Raw genomic sequence first — 19,553 nt, forward strand, 5'->3', positions numbered from 1 at the left:
TGACCCAGAACGGGAACAGTTTCAAGACAAAGAGCATACCCCGTGACAGGAGCAGGCTCTTTAGCGAGTGCCTCAAGGTCCTTGAGACTTGATCCTTACTTTCCATTTCCTTCCTGCCCTCTCATTTCCTTGGCACAGCCAAGCTCTGCTGCTTCTGCCTGTGTCTGAGTGAATCCCTCCACTTATCAGGATGTAGGTTTGCAGCTGGAGTGGGATCTACTCAGGGCACACATGTTCTTGGCTTCCCCGACAAATGGAAACCCCAAGTCCCCCAACTCCCCAGGGCCATACCTCCCAGTCCTTCAGAGTCCCATGATTTATATAGTGTGTGGCAGAGGGAGGGCCTGGACGAAGGTGGACTCCAACGCAGCCCGTCCCACTGCCAGAAGACGCTCAGGTAAGAAGTCATACCCTGCCTCACCTAGAGCCTCACCTGGCCTTGCTGAGGAACAGAAAGAACTTCTGGGCCTCACTCAGGCTCTCCTTGCGATCCTCCGTACGCCCCCGCAGGTCAGCCCAGGCCTCGTTCAGCTCTACCCGCTGTCTCTGCAGGTCCTCCACGGCATCTGGGTGGGACTCGATAAGTCGCTCTGCCGTCTCCCCGAGGACGGTCACCTGAGGAGGGGCAGGATCTCGGGAATCAGCCTACAGAGCCACATCTGGCTTCTAGCCAAGGAGTCCAGAGCCCGATGCCATTCGGCTGGTCAGGGGAGTCCCAGAACTCTTGCTGCATTATAAAGCGATGGTGAACTTTGGCTATACACGGGCCGCTGTGAAACAGTTCCGCATCACGGCACTTCCTTGCAGAGGCAAGGAGGTTGCGGGCCACATAGTTAATAGCAGCAGCAGCAATGAAGAATCCGTGATTTTCATTGTAAAAATCATGGTTAAAAAAACAACAACCTCTGTGCTTCTCTTTGCTGTGCTAGATAACCCCAAATACACCACAGCTCTGCTCCAGCCCAGAGAAAGTCTGTCTGCTCTTGTTCGTTTTTTTGTTTCGGGGCCACACCTAGCAATGCTCAGGGGTTACTCTCGGCTCTGCATTCAGGGATCGCTCCTTGGTGAGATAATCCTGGTGGTGTGCAAGGCAAGCACCTTACTTGCTGTGCTTTGGCTCCAGCCCTAGGTTCACTCTGGTTGGAAGTTACAATTCAGATTCAGGTCTGGCTTCCTTGTTAAGGAAGTGCTGTCCCAGGCTCAGAATTTGACCTGCCACATGGGAGAGCCACGCCCTCTCCACCTGGGGCTGGTGGCTTCCCACCACTTCTGCACTTGGATGCTGGGAAACTGGTTTCCAGGTTAACAGTTTTCCTCCACATGAGTGGTCCTGGGACATGAGCTTACCTTATGGACAGGAGTTAATAAAAAGTGCAAGATCACAGTGATAGCACAGCATGGAGGGCAAGTGCACACTGCCAACCCAAGTTTGATCCCCGGCACTCCATATGGTCCCGCAAGCAATACCAGGCACAATCCCTGAGCACGGAGCCAGGAGTAAGCCCTGAGCACTGCTGAATGTGACCCAAAAAACAAACAAAACAGCAATTAAAAGTCCTTCTCTTTTTAAAAAAAAAAAAAAGTAGGGGGATGGAGCGATAGCACAGCAGATAGGGCATTTGCCTTGCACGCAGCCAACCCAGGTTCAATTCCCAGCATCCCATATGGTCCCCTGAGCAGCGCTAGGGGTGATTCCTGAGTGCAGAGCCAGGAGTAACCCCTTAGCATCGCCGGGTGTGACCTAAAAAGCAAATAAATAAATAGTGTGGAGTAAGATAAAGAGCAGGGGCTGGGACACAAAAACAAAGAAGAGGTCAGTGTAAGGACAAACACACAGTGTCACGTGTGTCACCTTCTCTCCCAGGGGAAGCAAGTCTCGCTCGAAGGCTTCGTGCTGCCGCTGAAGGGCCTGCACACTGAACAGATCCGAGCCAGGGTCAGCTGCACTCAGGGCCTGGCACTTCTTCTCTATCTGCTCCTTTGTGTCATCTGCTTCTCTGTCCGCAGAAGCAAGAGAGCAGGAGTGAAAATGTGGACCTGAGTCAGGCAAGCTGGGATCCTCAGGGCATTACCACAGGCCACCGCAACATGTCAGCCCCATGACCACTGCTGTCATGGACGTGATCCCCACCGCCAGTACCACCATCATCACCATCATCTTCACCTGCCCCAAGACCACTGCTGTCATGGATAGATGCAGCAGCATCACCATCATTAGCACAGGTTGTAGGTTAACATTGGTTTGTCCTTTCTCCTCCATCCTTTCTCCCTTGCCACAGGGAGCTTAGGTTTATTGGGTTACACCCATCACAGTGCTCCCGAGGCACTCCAATTCCTCTGCATTTATCTTTAACTTCTCTGTGTTCTGCTTTCCCTATACCCCCAAATCAGACCTTGTGACCTGTAAGGTCAGATCCTTCTAAGGACTCTGGATTTTGTATTTGTAAATTAAATAGTGAATTGGAGCGATAGCACAATGGGTAGGGCATTTGCCTCGCACGCAGCCGACCCAGGTTTGATTTCTCTGTCCCTCTTGGACAGCCCGGTAAGCTACCGGGAGTATCTCACCCACACAGCAGAGACTGGCAAGCCACCCTTGGAGTATTTGATATGCCAAAAACAGTAACAAATCTCACTGCTTCCCACTCGAGCAAATCGATAAACAACAGGACGACAGTGCTACAGTGCTAAGTTAAATAGTGCTTTTCTCTTTCCCTTATGTCCTTTGCATAGTTTACTTTAGAGCAATGTCCCTTTTGTTTAGATACAGGAAGAGAGTTAATGCTATGCTTTCTAACTTGGGAGTTAATTGACTCCCAATAATATTTACTCCTGGGCATCTGTCATATTTACTCGGCTTAAGCCTCAGTTGCCCTTTGTTCCTAGCACCCCAAAAGCAGGGTCCTGATGTAAGGACTGGACAGACCCAGAGCAAGCAGTAAGTTACCCTGCCATCAAAATGGGACAGGTCAAGTCTCATAAAAAAATATATTAAGAGCACAGTCATGGATAAATTCTGTCACGACCCAAAGAGAAGTGACTGGACAAGGACCCTACTAGAGTTAGGATGGACTAATCTGGCCTGACCACTTTAGTCTGGGATCTATAGCGAGATGTCCCCAGGAGAGCCACCCTATAAGTTTAATATATCTCTTACTGTGTCCATACAAAAATACTAGAAAGATTATTTTTTTTTTTTTTTTTGGTTTTTGGGTCACACCCGGCGATGCACAGGGGTTACTCCTGGCTCTGCACTCAGGAATTACTCCTGGCGTTGCTCAGGGGACCATATGGGATGCTGGGATTTGAACCCGGGTCGGCCGCGTGCAAGGCAAACGCCCTACCCGCTATGCTATCACTCCAGCCCCCAAAAATACTAGAAAGATTATTAAGAACTAAATCTAAGATGATTGTTTATGAACTAAGGAAAGGAGAAGTATGTCCTTAGATGAAATCCTGCCCTTAAGGGGATCTTCTAGCAGAATGAGGTCTTATTCCTAGAAGAACTTCTCTAGAAGGAAAGGAAGGGCTTTACATATGTTGGCTGTGCTATCTGATCTAGGTGTATCTGCTACCCCCAACTCGGTGGTTGGTCTAAGGGTGAGTAGCATGGAGGGAAGTAGGCCCCAGCTCCCGGCGGGTTGACCAGCTGCCCAACCTGGCGGGTCGGCCAGATGACTGGTCAGACTTGGGCTCTAGGCACGTGGGTCAACCAGATGCCCAGCTAGACTTGGGCACCCAGGAGGTCACCCAGATGCCCCATCGCGGTGCTGGGTTGACCATATGCCCAGTGGGATGGGGCGGGTCAACCAGATGACTGTTCGGACTTAGGCGCTGGGCATGTAGGTCAACTAGATGACCGGTGGGCTTGGGCACTGCACTGTACTTAACAAGTGTGAGGCTGGAATATGCATGTGGGGAGAATGGAATAAATGACGGGGCGAAGATTGGAATAAACTGCAACTCTCACCAGCCAGCTTGGCAGCCCTGTTCCCTCCATCACGTGTCTATTGGCGGCAGCTGCAGGCCGGGGTAGGGAAGAAGCTCATGGCCATCGAACCCACATGGTGGGAGAGAGCCCATACACTATTTTTGAATACATAATAGATGCCATTATTATTGTCTCCATCCTCTTCAGCACCAGACCTCAGGTCCGGCCAATACTTAAACATTTTTTTTTTTTTTAGCTTTTTGGGTCGCACCAGGGATGCTCAGGGGTTATTTCTGGCTCTGTACTCAGGAATTACTCCTGCCAGTGTTTGGATGACCATATGGAATGCTGGGAATTGAATCCGAGTCAGCCACATACAAGGCAAATGCCCTCCCTGCTGTGCTATTGCTTCAGCCCCCAATCCTTAAACATCTTGAGGCAATACCATTTCCTTTTTTTTGTGGCGGGCGAGGTTTGGGGGTTTGGGGCCACACCCAGCAGCACTTAGGAATCACTCCTGGCAGGGTTTAGGGGCCATATGGGATGTTAGAGATTGAACCCAGGTTGGCTGCATGCAAGCCCTACCTGCTGTATTATTGCTCCAGTGCCGCGATTCCCCATTTTTAATGAGAGGAACTGAACCCTAAAAATGCAAAGTTGTCAAGGCCAAGACTGCTGAATGGTGGAACTTTCAAACTTGTCTTCTAGCTGCATAGGTACATGCCAACAATTATCTGCACAGCTTTCCATACGAGGATTCTTGCATGGATGCTTATGTACACATACACATGACCTGCCATCTGCTTCTGGACTTTCCCTTCTCTGTTTATTTGCTTACTTACCTGGGTGTTTTGCTTAGTATGAATACAGGTGTGAAAACATAAAAATGTATTGAGTCAGTGGTTAGAGTCTATGTGATCTCTCTCTCTCTCTCTCTCTCTCTCTCTCTCTCTCTCTCTCTCTCTCTCTCTCTCTCTCTCTCTCTCCTGTGCATTTATGGTTCAAAAATATCAAATAAGCCCCTTGTTTCTATCTCTGTCTGTCAGGGAGAAGGCTGCACAGACAGTGACGAGTCAAGACAGTGGTTAGACCTGGGACCCCTTGAACTGGTTCTATAGCAATGCTGTTTTCTAGGCTAGAATTCTTGCCTGTGAAACATCTGGACAGCATGAGCACTGCCCAGCAGCTGGCGCTGTTCCTCAGCGAGCCTCTGCAGGGAGCCCCAGCGGGAATTCAGCTCCTGCAGAGAGAGAAGCAAGAGTCAGGCTGAGGCCAGGGAGCTAGCACAGATAACTGTGTGTCTGAAGGCTGGGTCAAGGATAGTCAGACAGTCTCACGCATCGCCTTTAGAATCACACCCTTCCTCTCTTTCTGGGCTAACTTGAGCTCGGGACAGTGTTATGAAACTCTTTTCTTCCAAACTAAACCAGAAATACAACCCATCTCCATGGCTGAGACTACCATACTGACTGAGATGAAGGGGTGTGCTGAGCAGGTGGCAACTGCAATGCTTCTCCAGCAGAAATGGCCCCTTCCCACCTCTGGATTGTAGAATGCCGGTCACCTCTCAGAGCACATGTGGACGATGAATTGATCGAGGGCACATGCCTCCCCCTGTGGCATCAGGGCAGCCTTCCAATAACCCAGATAACCCAGAGAGCTGGACCAAGAGTAGCTAATGTTCATTCCATTTCTGGTCTGAGTCATGTCTAGATCACCCTTGAGTGTCCGGCCTGTCCTCTTCTGTCAGGCAACCCCCTCACCACTGTCCTTGCTCCTCCATTGTGTTTTCTGTACAGGCCCAAGTGGAGCCTGGATTTATGGTCTGGGGAGGGGAGGAGGGGCAGTATTTTAAGGATTTCAGGTCTGTCCAATTGTGCACGTGGCAGAACTATTCGGACCCTTGTCTTTGACCTTCTCTGTGCCAGTTCAGTGTGGCTGACACCTCCTGCCTGTCCCAGTGGAGCTGGGAAGATCCACTCAGATGCCTGTGAGCACCCCCACAGGTCCCCCCGGGAGTGGGGAGTAGGAGAGGCCTTGGCTACCTGCTGGATTTGAGCTCCTTGCGGAGTTAGAAGTTCCTCATACAGAAGATCATCTGCCACCTGGTTGATGTCCTTCAGTCGAGGCTCATTGGTCTTCAGGTCCTGGGTGGAAAGTTTCATGAGAGGAGGGTAAACTTTGACACACTTCCCACTCACCTCACTCCTGCTTGGCCAAATATTAAAACTGGTTGTAACCTCACATCTGCCAGCTTCAAGGGACAGTTTCAAGTGCCTTGACGCTCCTCCAAACCCAACCAGTATTGAGTCAGTTGGGGGCAGGGGGTGTATTACCTGGAGTGTGGCACAAAAAAAATCCCTAGATCTGTTAAGCATTTCTCCTAGTCACACCACTAAGGGTCCTATGTCTGAGCTGCTCTGCGTGCTCTCCACAACACAGCCCCTCTGCCTTCTGCGCAATGTCCTGGACTCAGTGATCATCTTCCCGAAATAAGGGCAATGATCAGAAATTATTTTAGGAGCTCTTTTAGGACTTTTATTATGTCATATTTTAACATCTCGTCATTCATTCATACTGTTTCTTCCTTTCCCTTTTCTCCTAAACTACATCTACACATCTTTATCAGCTGTCTCTACCCTGATGATGTAACCGTCACCATGACGCCCATGGGAAACACATCATGGGAAAAAAGGAAAGAAGGAAGGAGTTTACAATCGCTAGTAACTGAGACAGGAAGGAAGGAGTTTACGATCACTGCTAACTAAGAAGAGAATGCAGTTTATAACCACTGCTAATATGGGAAGGAAGGAGTTTACAACCACTGTTAACTGAGATGCTAAAGCAGTTTATAATAACTGCCAACTGAAATGGGAAGGAAGGAGTTAACAACCACTGCTAAGATGAGAAAGCAGTTTACAATCACTGCCAATGAAGATGGGAAGGAAGAGTTTTCAACCGCGGTTAAGAGGAAAGGATGGGAACGAAGGAGGTTAAAATCACTGCTAAGAGGATGGGAAGGAAGGGGTTAAATGGCTGCTAACTAAGAGTATGAGAAGGAAGGGAGAATTAGGAGAATGGAGGATGTGGGTGGGAAGGTACTGAGGGACTTGCTCAGTAGCAACTCAGATTGCTGAGTGGCACAGTCTGGTTGATCCTCTCCCTTCCGCTCCACTTCTGCTTCTGCCCATATAGACTGTACTCAGAGTCCAACAACAGCCCCTTCTCACCAGTGTCTCAGGGCTGCTGGGTGCAAGGTTTTGCAGAGCTTGGGAGACCAGCCTCCCTAGGGACTGGGGAGAGGGAACTAAGTGGTGGGAGGGAGCTGAAAGCTGGAGTGACTGCTTCCCTCTGCCTTTTCATACCACCTCCAGTGCCCAGAGGGAGATCTGAACTGTGGCCCTTTCCAGAGCCTTGGGGAAGGTACTTAGTACATCTTTGATGGAAGGAGTAGCTCAGGGGGTGAGTTGGAATGAGAGCAAGCAGTGGCACCCAGAGAAACTGGAGGAGAATGGAGAGGAGACTTGGCTCACCATCTGGAACTCATCAAACTTCTTCTGCAGCTCCCAGACATCGTCCAGCTCCACCCCACTGTGCTCTGCCCTTTTCTCGTGGATCCAGTCCAGCATGTCCCCGGCCTCGTAGGCCAGCAGAAACTCCTTATAGCGTTGCAGGAGTCGACGTCTGCGCTCCTCTGCCCGGTGTAGGAGGGAGCGGTACCTGGTAGAGAGACAGAGCTGAGGCAGGAGAGGGTGCAGGAGCCCAGAGAAGGAGAGAGCCAGAGGCAGAGAAAGGCAGGGCAGGAGAGAGGACTCCCAGCATGAGGGAGAAGGCCATGAGGAAAGAGTGGTCCCAGGGGCAATGAGCAGTGATGACCCACTCGTGTGCCACCCAACCGTCCCCGCTCTACTCAGCAGAGGGAGTCAGCTGCGCTTAGAGCTACACGGCTGACAGAGTAGCTGTCAAGTGGCTGCTGGACCCTGAGCGGTCTGAGGGACAGACAGGGCCACAGCCCAGCCCACAGCACTGAACTCACTGGTCCTCTATCTGCTCCTGGCGCTGAGTGATGCTGCCGACCTCTTCGCGCCGCCGCGGGGGGAGCCCAGGGAGCTCGTCGTGGGCCAGCTTCCGGACGTACACTGCGGGCACGAAGCCCTGGTGGTCCTCAGCCTCCACCTTCCACCAGTCCTGGGGAGACAGCACTGCTGGTGCCAGGCTGTGGGCAGCGCCAAGCCGATGGCCCAGCAGCCATGTGTAGATCTCGCCTGAGTGCCTGGACTCAAGGCGGCCAGAGAGCTGCCAGGCAGGGCTCTGGTTCTTGCCACTGGCTCTTCCGTGGTGGAACCCAGACCACCAGGAACCACAGAGACCCGTAGAGCCACACGAGTCCCGGGCTCCCCAGCCACCTCACCCAGAGACCTCAAATGCATGCAGCCCCAGAGAGCACTTTATGCTCAGCTGGCTGTATTTAGGGTCTTGCACAGTAGTCTTGGAATCCGTTTCCTCAGAAGTCTGTGGGGCAGAGGCGCCAGGCCCAAAGGGAGACAGGAGTTGTGACTGCATCATGGAAAAGCTTGCCTTTCAACATTCCCCGGCCTCTAAGGAGCCATCCTAAACTCTCTTCCTCCCTATGAGTGTTGAAAATATTAGGTATGAAAATTGCTTGAGCTAGAAAACTGGAATTGAGGGTGCCAGAGCAGTGGTACAGCAGTTAAGGTGCTTGCCTTGCACGCTCTGACCCTCTTCAATCCCCAGCACCTGCTAGGGTCCCCTGAGCATCACCAGAAGTGATTTCTGAGTGCAAGAGCCAGAAGTAACCCCTGAGTATCACCCAGCGCGGCCCAAATACAAGGGGGAAACAGGATTTGACACCGTAGCCTGTTGCCCCTGCCCCCAACGACCTCACAGAACCACAGTGGCTGTTGGGCCACCGGCATGCTGCCCCTGGGAGCATGGGCACAGAGAGGGACGGGCAGGTCCTGTGAAACAGGGCACGTTTCCCGCCAACAGGGGTGCCACAGGGCTTGCTATCAAGGTCCCAGGGCCTGGTTGAACAGAACTTGCTACTTCCTTTCTGTAGCAAAGAGGCTGCCCCCTGCCTGGCACTGGCTCAGGAGGAAGGCCGGCACCCCGGACACCAGTGGCAGGTGTCACCTTGTTGATGGAGCTGAGCAGGGTCAGGACGTCATCCTTCTTCATGGTGACCTCTCGGGGACTGCGAGCCTGGAAGTCGTACAGAGCCACGACCCTCTCCTCGGGGGCAGCCCCCTCCGCTGGAGCCGTCTGCTGCTGCTGAACAAAGTGGGGAAAACACAGCCATCACCGGGGTGCCAGCTCTGCCGGGCAGGCAAGGAAGAGCCTGGAGAGGGGAGGGGAGGCTCTGCCGGAGAAGCAGAAAGTGCTAGTGGTAGTCACTGGCCAGAGCAGCCGCCTCCCTCCCTCCCTCTTCACGCCTGCGCCCCAACCTCTTCACATTACATCTAGACTCTAGACAATCCTTAGCAAACCTGCTCACCCAAGCACAGGAAACATGTGGTATTTCCTCACTTCACATGTGCACAAACACGCAAGCAAGCACAGGACAACTTGTGCACACACAACTTCCCCACCTTAAGTGTGTCCCATTGCATAGGTGAGTCGCCCAAGTTACATGCATGTATGCATGTGATCAGCACACATACATGACACAAGGCAAACACATGTGCCCCCATTAAAGACATGATTCCAGTGAAGGGGCTTCAGAGGCCCTAAGGACCCTGTCCTGTCCCTGCTCCCAGAGACAGTCAACTCCTTCCTCTCCTGTCCTTCAGTTTAGTGCCATTTGGAAAGACCTCTGACCCCTGACCCACTGCAGGTTTCATAAAATCTAGGGTTATACTTCCGTGGTTTACTTATCCGTGTCTTAAATTTGACAAATGTTAGTATAAGCAACAAAGAAATGAAAAACAGTCCCGAGGAAGGACCAGGAAGGAAGACCGAGCATGGATGTACAGGAGGAAGGAACGTGGAGCCGTGGCTCTGCATAGAAACACACGCAGGAGCATGTGATCCAGAGAGAAGAGGCTGCGCTCCTGACACCAGGTCACAGAACTCACTCGGCTACTGCTGAGGCTGCGTCCAGGGTTGTGTGCGAGAGAACCAGACATAATGCGGCTCCCCTGGGGCCAGAGCGATAGGACAGTGGGGAGGGCATTTGCCTTGCTCATGGCCGACCAGGGTTCAGTCCCCGGCATCCCTTATGTTCCCCAAAGCACTGCCAGGATTAATTCCTGAGTGCAGAGCCAGGAGCAATCCCTGAGCACTGGTGGGCGTGATCTAAAAAGCAAGTTTAAAAAAAAAAAGGAAAGAAAGGGAAAAGAAGCATCTCCCTTCCCTTGGAGATGAACCAAGCCCCGCCTTGATCTCTGTCCCCTTACCTGACAGGCGTCTGCCTGCTCCCGAAGGGCCTGAATGCTGTTTCCAAAGGCTGTGAGGTCCACGAGGAAGGCCTCATGCTTCTTCAGAAGAGCCTGGTTGTGGGTGAGAAGTTCAGGCACAACACGATGTACACCTGAATTTTCCACTGCCTTTGGGTTGGCCAGTCACCTTAATCCCTGGTCTGAGACACTTGTTTTTGGAAAGAGGCAGTTTGGGGCACACCTGGGTAGTGCTCAGGGGCCACTCCCAGCCCCTGTGCTCACGGGTTGTTCCCAGGAGTACCCAGGGGACCATACAGTGCTTGAACAGGAGTCAGCAATATGTAAGATATGTGTCTTAACCCCTGGACTCTCTCATGGGCCCAACCTTCCATTTATTTTACATTTTTTTCTTTTACTTTTTAAAAGCCTTCTATTTATTTTTTATTTTTTTTGCTTTTGGTGATGCACAGGGGTTACTCCTGGCTCATGCACTCAGGAATTACTCCTGGCGGTGCTTAGGGGACTCTATGGGATGCTGGGAATCAAACCCAGGTCAGCTACATGCAAAGCAAATGCCCTACCCGCTGTACTATCGATCCAGCCCCTAAAAGGCTTCCTTAAGCCTCAATTTGCAAGGATAAGAAGAATAGAAGTTACAATAAGAATAGCAATCTGAATATAGTTTCCAATATCAAGGTAAAGTTCAAATGGTGTGATGGTTAGAGTACACATGAGACTTGAGAGGATGCTGCCATGATGTGCTCTGCACAGAACTTAGCACAGACGCCCGTGTCAATCATTTCTGAGGGCTGTGCAGGACCACGAACAAGGAGGGTACAAGGATAAAACCAAAACAAAGGGAGATGCAAGGGAGTGTGAGCTTGGGGATGGGGCGACCTAGCTGACTCGCCTTCTGGATTCTGGTCAAGAGTAACAGCTCCTCCCTTAAAGTCAAGGCTGGCAGATTTGAGGGCCACTCTGGGAATTTGGGGTGAGCCAAGAGAGGAATGGAGCTCTGGCCAAGCCCTTTAAAATCCAGACCAGGGCTGGAGCGATAGTACAGCGGGTAGGGCATTTGCCTTGCATGCGGCCGACCCAGGTTCGATTCCCAGCATCCCATATGGTCCGCTGAGCACCGCCAGGAGTAATTCCTGGATGCATGAGCCAGGAATAACCCCTGTGCATCACCAGATGTGACCCAAAAAGCCAAAAAATAAAATGAAATAATAATTTTAAAAATCCAGATCATCTCCAAGAAATCTATAGATGTCTGTGGCATTAGGGAAACAGGAAGTCTCTTTGGTCAACTCTGGGGGCGTCCCAGTAAACAAAGGCCAGAGGTCATCATCATGGGAAACCCAGTCTCCCAGGACCCGGCCCCAACACCATCCTGCCACCTCACCCCGGCCGCCTCCTCATCTGCCCCATAGTTGGTGCTGTCGACAATGGGCTCCTTCTCCTGGATCCACGCCTCAGCCTCGTGCAGGTCAGCCAGGTACTGTTGGAACTGGACGTTGGCCTCCAGGTCCTTCTGACGCCGCGTCGCTCGGGCCTGCAGAGACTCCATCTTCTCTCTCAAACTCTGGACACGAGAGGCCACATCTTCTGCAGCAAAGTGTCCTGTGGAGGCATCCCGGAGACAGTGAGTGGCACTAGGCCTGACACCGGCTGTCCCAAGCCGACAAGTCTGTGGAAGTCGTGTGGATTCAGGCTGGCGTGGGGCTGGTACCGCACAGACCCAGGCACGGAAGGTTGCAGGAGGGCCCGAAACAGGAGGTCCATGCTGCCCGTGAAGGACTCGGGTAACAGTGCTTTCTCCCCAGCCCCAAACACCAACCCACAGGCAAAGTGAGCCCACGTGGTTTTCTGACAGAGGAGCAGAGCTCCTGGCATTCCTAGCTCTAGCCCACAGTGTTCAGTGCCTGCAGGGAGGGGGACCTGGGCCTGCTGTGGTTTCTAGTGTCCATACGAAGCTCCCAGGCCAAAGTTTTCATAGGGCAGGCCCAGAACCTAATGATTGGCCAGCAGAAGAAAGCGGAGGCCACCTTGAGCTACCAGCCTTGACAGCTGCACACACCTTCCTCCACCATCCTGTTGCCCCGCTCCGTAATGGCCTGGATGCGCGGCGCATGGCTGTCGATGTCGGCTTGGATGACCTGGTGCCTGTTGAGAAGGTTCTTGGAGGCAATCAGGTCCTTGCCTGCAGAGACGGGAAATCGGGGTTTGGGGACCTCCCTGGGTCCTCAGGGTTCCTGCTCTGTCTGTCGCCTCAGAAAGCAGTTAGATCCCCCGGTCAGCCCACTGTCCAACCATGCAGTCTAGTGGCATTGCTGCTCCCTTTAAGGGGTCTTGGTGGGACCAAGAACAGCACACGATGGCTCTCCAACACGCACCCAGCAAAGATCCCGGGGCCACAATCCCACATACAGATGCCGCCGTGTCCATGCTCTGGTCTCCATAGCACCTCTCCTCCTCTAAGTCTCTAGGCATCCCGCTGTGGTTGGGGCCCTCCCAATGCCACAGCGTTTGGTGCCTTCCAGGGGACATGGAACTTCTCCCACCTAGGAGCTCCCAGCCTTCCCTTGGCATCTCTGAGACTCACGTGCTCTATGTACACACAGTGGGGCCCAGGACCTGTATGCCCACGGGGGCCCAGCCCACCTCTGTGCTTCCATACACGAGTCTCAGGCCCCACCCGGTCAAGGACAGATGCCAGAATTCAACCTGCTGTGTGACCCTTTGGCTCAGACTGTTAGAAGAGGGCCACCAATCAGCTGGACACAGCATTGGCCCCCAGACACTCATCCAGACCTCTGGTTCAAGGCCCTTGAGGACCCAGGGGCCAGCATATGCTTGTCTGACAGCTGGACTTTCCAGCTGAAATGGTCTGAGCCTTCTCCTGAAGGGTTGGGGGCCGCACTGAGAACCCCCTTTCTGGGGCACAGCAGTTTCTCAGGCTCCAAGACCTGCACCCGGTGGGCTGACAGCAGGTGTTAGGGGGGACTGGCCTCACCCAGGTGGCTGGAGGCAGCGGAGGGCTCGGTCTCCTGGATCCAGGCCTCCTCGTCCTCAGTGTCTCTGCAGATCTGCTGCAGGCATAGCAGATCCACCAGCCGCTTCTTCCGGGTGGCCAGCGGCTCTTTCAGAGCCTCAAACCGAGACGCCAGGGCCTGCTGCCGAGCCTGGAGGTCCGCAGCGTCGGGGTGACCGGTTTCCTCAAAGTACGCCGCCAGGTCTGTGAGGGTGTCCACCTGGCCCTGAGGGAGGCGGAGAGCCCGTCACCCCAGGGGCAGGGGAGCTGGGGCCTGGAGACCTCAGCCCCGTGGGGAGTGGCAGGACCCCGACCGAGCCAGAGGAGCAGGAGGGGAGGGGAGGGGCCCTCTGCGAGGCCCTGAGCAGTGAGGACCAGCTGCTGGAGCCCCTGCCAGGGACGCCCACCTGGCGGGTGGCCAGGGCTGTTTCCAGCAGGCCGTGTTTCCGCAGCAGGTTCTGCACGTCGGCCAGGCCTTTCCCGTAGTCGTCGGAAGCCACCTGCCACTCCACCTCCTCCAGCCAGCGCCGAAGGTCCTCCTCGTTGTTCTCAAACTGCAGTTGCTTGTTGGCCTCGTGCAGCTGGGTCCCTGGGAGCAGACGCCACATGAGCCCGCCAGCATGAGGGCACAGATGAGAGGACACACGGTGGCCTCTTGTGGTGAGGAAAGCCCCTTGGACTTGGATAAAGTAGATGGAATCTGGTTCTCGCGCCTGAGATCAAGCATGAGTCCAACCAGGGCTGGAGTGATAGCACAGCGGGGAGGGCATCTGCCTTGTACTCGGCAGATCCGGGTTCGATTCCCAATATCCCATAGGGTCCCCTGAGCACTGCCAGGAGTAATTCCTGTGTGCAGAGCCAGGAGGAACCCCTGTGCATCACCAGATATAACCCAAAAGTAAAAAAAATAAAGTGCTCCCCCAGGTGAGGCACCCGGTAGAGTTACATGGCCATCCTCTCAGAGATGTCTGCTTGCCGTGCTCTTTGCCAAAGACACTCCAGACACTGCTTCTGCAAGGGTTCGAGAACCTGGGCTTGGCTCAGCTTCAAATCTTGAAGCAGCCCTTTAGCTATGTCTTTCTCAGAGCTTGACTCCTGCCTGTCCTCAACACAAACCAACCTCACCATTTTTTCTTTCAACAGAAGCCAGAATTTGGCTGGAGTGATAGCACAGTGGGGAAGGCATCTGCCTTGCACGTGGAAGACCTGGGTTCGATTCCCAGTATCCCATAGGGTCCCCTGAGCACCGCCAGGAGTAATTCCTATGTGCAGAGCTAGGAGTAACCCCTGTGCATCGCCAGGTGTGACCCAAAAGAAAAAAAAAAACTAGAATTCTCCATATTTCCACACATTCTCTAGCTGGTGGCATGCCACAAATATCTGTGCCACTCCAGTGGGCTCTGAGTTTCCTGCAGAACATAGTGTGGTGGGCAGGATTCCTGCTACCACCGTGCTGCCCTCTTTGCCCCAACCCACGCTGGGAGTGTCTCCAGGGACGCCTGCAGAGTGGACATCCCTGCTGCCACTCCAAAGCCCCACATCTCCAGTGAGGCCATCCCTGTGCTGACCTCTCTGTGCTGTGGCCTCCAGCAGCTCCTTCCAGAGCCCCAAGACTTCCTCCACGCGCGCGGCCACCTGGGGCGAGGCGTAGTGACCCTTCCCAATCATCTCCTGGCCAGTCTGCTCTAAGCTGTGGAGAAGGTTCTCGTTGTCTGCCAGCTCCTCCTCAAACACCTGCTGCTTCTGAACGCGGCTCTTCAAGTTCTGCGTCTCCTGGGAGGAGGCGTGAAAACAGGAGAGAAACGGCTAGACAAAGAGCTGATGCCGCAGAGTGTTGAACACGGACCCACATGTCCTGGGAGCAGCCTGGAAGGCCACCTGAGGCCAGACTGAGCCAGACGAGGGACACGGCTCTGCCCACTCCCCAGCCCACCTACACAGGCTCCCTGCAGTAAGCACGACCCACTGAGGATGCAAAGCTCCATGGCACACAAGCTCTCCCAGGGCACACGGGCCCCCATAAGCTCACAGGCTCCCCCCACCCCGGGAGCCACGAGCACTACCCCAGCCCTTCCCCACTGTTCTTCCATCAGAGGATGAGGGGAAGTCTCTTCCACGGGGCACTGAGTCTCTGTCCAGTGCTATTGGGGGTGGAGGGGGTCTCTCCAGCCTGTCCCTGGCCGTTGTGTGTGTGTCTGTCTTTCTGTCTCTGTGTCTCTGTGTACCTCTGTGTGTGTATATCTATGTGTGTCTGTGTGTGTATATCTATGTGTCTGGAGCTGTGTGTCTATGCTGGTGTCCGTTTCTGTGTATCTGTGTCCGTGTGTGGTTGTGTGTCTGTGTTTCTGCAGCTGTTCATTTAAAGCCACAAGTGTAAGTGCTTTACACCACTCCTGTGACAATTCAGCCATTTTCCAGAGGTACAGACTGGACAGAAGAGCGAGACTCTCTCCCAGATCCTGAGCAGAGAATGCCTGTTCCAACCCTGAGCTCAGCACCTCTAGAGTCAGATCACTGAGGGCACTCGCCTGCCCCAACCGTGCACTCAGCACCTTTACAGGACCACTGTGGGCTCTTGAGTTCCCAAGTCACACCCCGAGATCAATGAGCTACAACTGTAGCCTGCAACTGCCGCTTTTGTCCACTCACTGTCACATCTGGGTGTTCTGTGGGACCAGTTACAGCCCTGCCAGGGTGAGCAGATTGGGGAGTCGTGCTCAGCACCATGCGAGGGCTGGTGAGAAGTGGGGGGTGCACTGGAAGCAGAGAGCCCAGAAAGCGGCTCTCAGCTCTGAGCAGGCTTGCTGGCCTCTGAGTCCAGCCTTATGCCCTGGAGCCGTCAGCTCCAAGGCTGACTCACCAAGCCGCATGCAGGGCTGGGCGCTGCTGCCTACCTTGTAGTCTTCATCTGCCAACTTTTTCTTCTTGTTGATCCAATTCTTTAGGTCATCTGAGTCCTGGTAGAACTTCTGCAGAAGCAAGGATGCTTCCAGCTTATCACGTCGCGTGGCCGCCCTGTTCCGCAGGGCGTCCCGCCGAGCCAACAGCTGTGAAACAAGCAGAGGCTCGTTGCAAACGGGTCATGGACACAGACTGCCCACCCAGCCTGGACACAGGCCCTGGGACTCTCAGAGGGGCCAGTGACAAACCCCGTCCCGGATGACAGCGATCTTCTCTGAGTCATAATGGCCGTTATCAATCAGCTTGTTTGCCGTCTCATCCACAGTCTGCAAAACAGAGAAGACCACTCAAAAGGGAGCCAGGGAGCCAGGGAGTGGAGGGGGGACAGCGTGAGGTCAGCTGACCCGGATCACGATTCCCATCTCTGCTATGAACCGCTAGAGAGCTTCTTCCCACCACGGTCGACAGTCAGTGAATCCTGGATTTGCTAGAGGAGAATGTCAACGCCCCAGGTGGAAGCCTGCTATGACCACTCTACCCAGGCCCGGTGTTCATCTGCCTGTCCACTCTATCTAGAGGCTGGTGTTCATGTGCCTGTCCCTCGGACCTCGGGTGCACCCCTGGCTGCTCCCACCAGCTCCAGGAGGGGTCAGCATCAAAGGGGGCTGTCCCTCTTCATTATCAGAGCTGGAAAAGGATCTAAACTAAATGGCCACACTCCGTAAATTATAATATGACTCCACACGGTTAGCAGAGCAAGAGTGGATGAGGGGCTGGAGCGATAGCACAGTGGGGAGGGTGTCAGCCTTGCACGCAGCCAACCCAGGTTCGAAACCCAGCATCCCATATGGTCCCCTGAGCACCGCCAGGGGTAATTCCTGAGTGCAGAGCCAGGAGTCAGCCCTGAGCCTCGCTGGGTGTGACCCCCCCCCAAAAAAAAAAGAGTGGATGAGATCGTGAGGGACATAGCCACTGTGCCGGGGAAGCCCATGGAGCACACATCAGGGTGAGGACATAGGGGACAGGGGGCCTGGAGAATCAGGCTTCACAGGAGAGCCAAGGGCAGACAGAGGGAGGGAACCCCGGCAGTGCGGTGGCCACTGACCCTCGGGGAGAGTCCATGTGGGACTGGACCAACATTCTCTGTTCACTGCAGAACCCTCATCTTCCTGCATTTTTGCAAGCCTCCCTGAGGCTCGCTGAGATTGGGAGGCTTGGGGCTGGAGCAATAGCACAGCGGGTAGGTCATTTGCCTTGCACGCGGCTGACCCGGGTTCGATTCCCAGCATCCCATATGGTCCCCCGAGCACCGCCAGGAGTAATTCCTGAGTGCAGAGCCAGGAGTAACCCCTGTGCATCGCCAGATGTGACCCAAAAAGAAAGAGAGAGACTGGAAGGCTGTTTCCAGGGCAGGTTGTGACCCACACATCCCACACGGTGTGCAGAGCCCTCCAGGGCGGGCCCCTCACCGTGATCTTCTCCTCCTGTGCAGAGAAAGCCTTCTCAAAGTCCGAGTGCTTCTGCCGGAGAGCCTCCACGCTACCCACGGAGTTTCCCAGCTCCTCGTTGTCCAGGAAGGCCTGTGGGCACAGAGGGCGCTCAGACACTGTCCTGCTGGACTCGGGTGGACCGAGAGCCGGGGGTTCCGCCGCACAGGCAGCAGGGAGCTTGGCAGGTAGAAACCCACCTCCAGGCAGTGGGGAGAGACCAGCCACAGGGGCTTCAGACACCCCCGACCTTTGGCCCCTCAGCTCACCGTCTGTCCACATGTGTTCGCCCTGGTATAGACACCAGAGCTTCGTGAGGACCGTCCAGTTGAGGGCAGCCCTGACGACCCCGACCTCACTCCCTGGCCCCTCAGTGGCCTTATCTGGCACAGACGGGAGTGCTCGGCGGAATTTAAGACCCTTGGAACAGCCTGACCTGACCCCCAGACCACCCTGGTACCCGGGACACCCTGACGTCCCCGCAGCCTTCGTACCTCCTGCCTGCTCATCCAACTGTCCACCTGCTCACTGTCGCGGTAGAAGAGGTGCAGGTCCAGGCACTGCTCATACTGCTGCTGCCGTCTGTCCCACAGCGCCCGCAGCGCCGCCCAGCTGCTGGCCAGGACGGCCATCTTCGCGGAGGGAGAGGGGTGTCAGGGTGCGCTCAGCTGACGGGCCCCTTGTCCCCCTGCACACCCAGGAGAAGGGCAGAGTGGGGCTGCGTCAGGGTGCCCATGGCTCCATGGGCACTAACTGGGCACAGTAACACGTATCCTGTGGGCAGAGCCACATTCGCAGGAGCTGAGGCCACGCTGTGGTGGCAGTGGGATGCAGACACACTGGTGACAGCAGTGTGGTGAGCACCTCTGTGAGCAGTGTCCCTCCTTCTACACTCACACACATACACACTCACACACACACACTCTCACTCACACACTCACATACACAGTCATACACACATTCACACACCCCCACACACACTCACACACACAGTCACACATACTCACACACACACATACACACACACACACACACACACACACACACACAAGCTGTCCCCACCTTCTCCTGAACTTCCTCAGATGCTTCGTGATTGGCATCCAGCAGAGACTGGGCAGTCTCGTCCGCAGACTGAAATCGGTCCTCGTAAGAGTCAAGTTCATGCTGTGGCCACAGACACAACAGTTGAGAGGCAGCAGGAAGGGAGATGTCACCCCTCCCCATGCCCCGCCCCCACACCCAATCCACCTAGGCCCCACCCCCTCGTCCCCCAGGCCCTCCATGCCCCCAGCTCCTTGACCCCGCACCCCAGACCTGGCCCCCGCACCCCGGCCCTCTGCCCCCACACCCCAGCCCCCCCGCCGCACACACCCTAGCCCCCACCCCCACACCGGGCCCCTCGCACACACCCTAGCCCCCACCCCCACACCCGGCCCCCCGCACCCCGCACCCCAGCCTCCCTGCCCCCATATCCTGTTCTCCTGGGCCCCTTCCCACACTCCATCCCCTGGTCGCCCACACCCCGCCCCCTCTTGCCCCACTCCCTTAACCCCACTTCTTGTCCCCCTGGCCCCATACCCCCCCTCCTCCCAGCCCCGACTCCAACCCCAACCTTGTGCTGCTGGTGCCTGTCCAGCAGGGCTTCCCCACCGGCCACGTCCGTGGGCAGCTCATCCGCGTTGATCAGAGCCGTCTTCTCTCTCATCCAGCCCGAGAGCTCCTCGTAGTCAGACAGGAACCGCTGGTACCTGCAAGGCAGGAGGGATGGGTAGAGGGAAGGGTCAGCCAGGGGTGCTGATGGGATC

At 54.8% G+C, this 19,553-nt stretch overlaps 1 protein-coding gene across 1 annotated transcript in view; it reads right to left on the minus strand.

The window, feature by feature from the left end:
* SPTA1 (spectrin alpha, erythrocytic 1) overlaps window positions 1-19,553 on the minus strand; it is a 45,063-nt gene that overhangs the window by 19,181 nt on the left and 6,329 nt on the right. The window contains exons 8-26 of the mRNA XM_055121194.1: window positions 19,361-19,496; window positions 18,811-18,912; window positions 18,243-18,380; window positions 17,731-17,841; window positions 16,510-16,587; window positions 16,255-16,407; window positions 14,929-15,133; window positions 13,768-13,949; window positions 13,343-13,586; window positions 12,407-12,529; window positions 11,732-11,949; window positions 10,348-10,440; window positions 9,086-9,220; window positions 7,968-8,119; window positions 7,465-7,651; window positions 5,977-6,078; window positions 5,080-5,171; window positions 1,853-1,997; window positions 434-615 (exon numbers count right to left, since the gene is read on the minus strand). Coding sequence (XP_054977169.1) covers window positions 434-615; window positions 1,853-1,997; window positions 5,080-5,171; window positions 5,977-6,078; window positions 7,465-7,651; window positions 7,968-8,119; window positions 9,086-9,220; window positions 10,348-10,440; window positions 11,732-11,949; window positions 12,407-12,529; window positions 13,343-13,586; window positions 13,768-13,949; window positions 14,929-15,133; window positions 16,255-16,407; window positions 16,510-16,587; window positions 17,731-17,841; window positions 18,243-18,380; window positions 18,811-18,912; window positions 19,361-19,496 — 2,778 coding nt within the window. The remainder of the gene's footprint in view (window positions 1-433; window positions 616-1,852; window positions 1,998-5,079; window positions 5,172-5,976; window positions 6,079-7,464; window positions 7,652-7,967; window positions 8,120-9,085; window positions 9,221-10,347; window positions 10,441-11,731; window positions 11,950-12,406; window positions 12,530-13,342; window positions 13,587-13,767; window positions 13,950-14,928; window positions 15,134-16,254; window positions 16,408-16,509; window positions 16,588-17,730; window positions 17,842-18,242; window positions 18,381-18,810; window positions 18,913-19,360; window positions 19,497-19,553) is intronic.

This window comes from Sorex araneus, chromosome X, assembly GCF_027595985.1.
Source record: "Sorex araneus isolate mSorAra2 chromosome X, mSorAra2.pri, whole genome shotgun sequence".
Classification (NCBI taxonomy): Eukaryota; Metazoa; Chordata; class Mammalia; order Eulipotyphla; family Soricidae; genus Sorex; species Sorex araneus.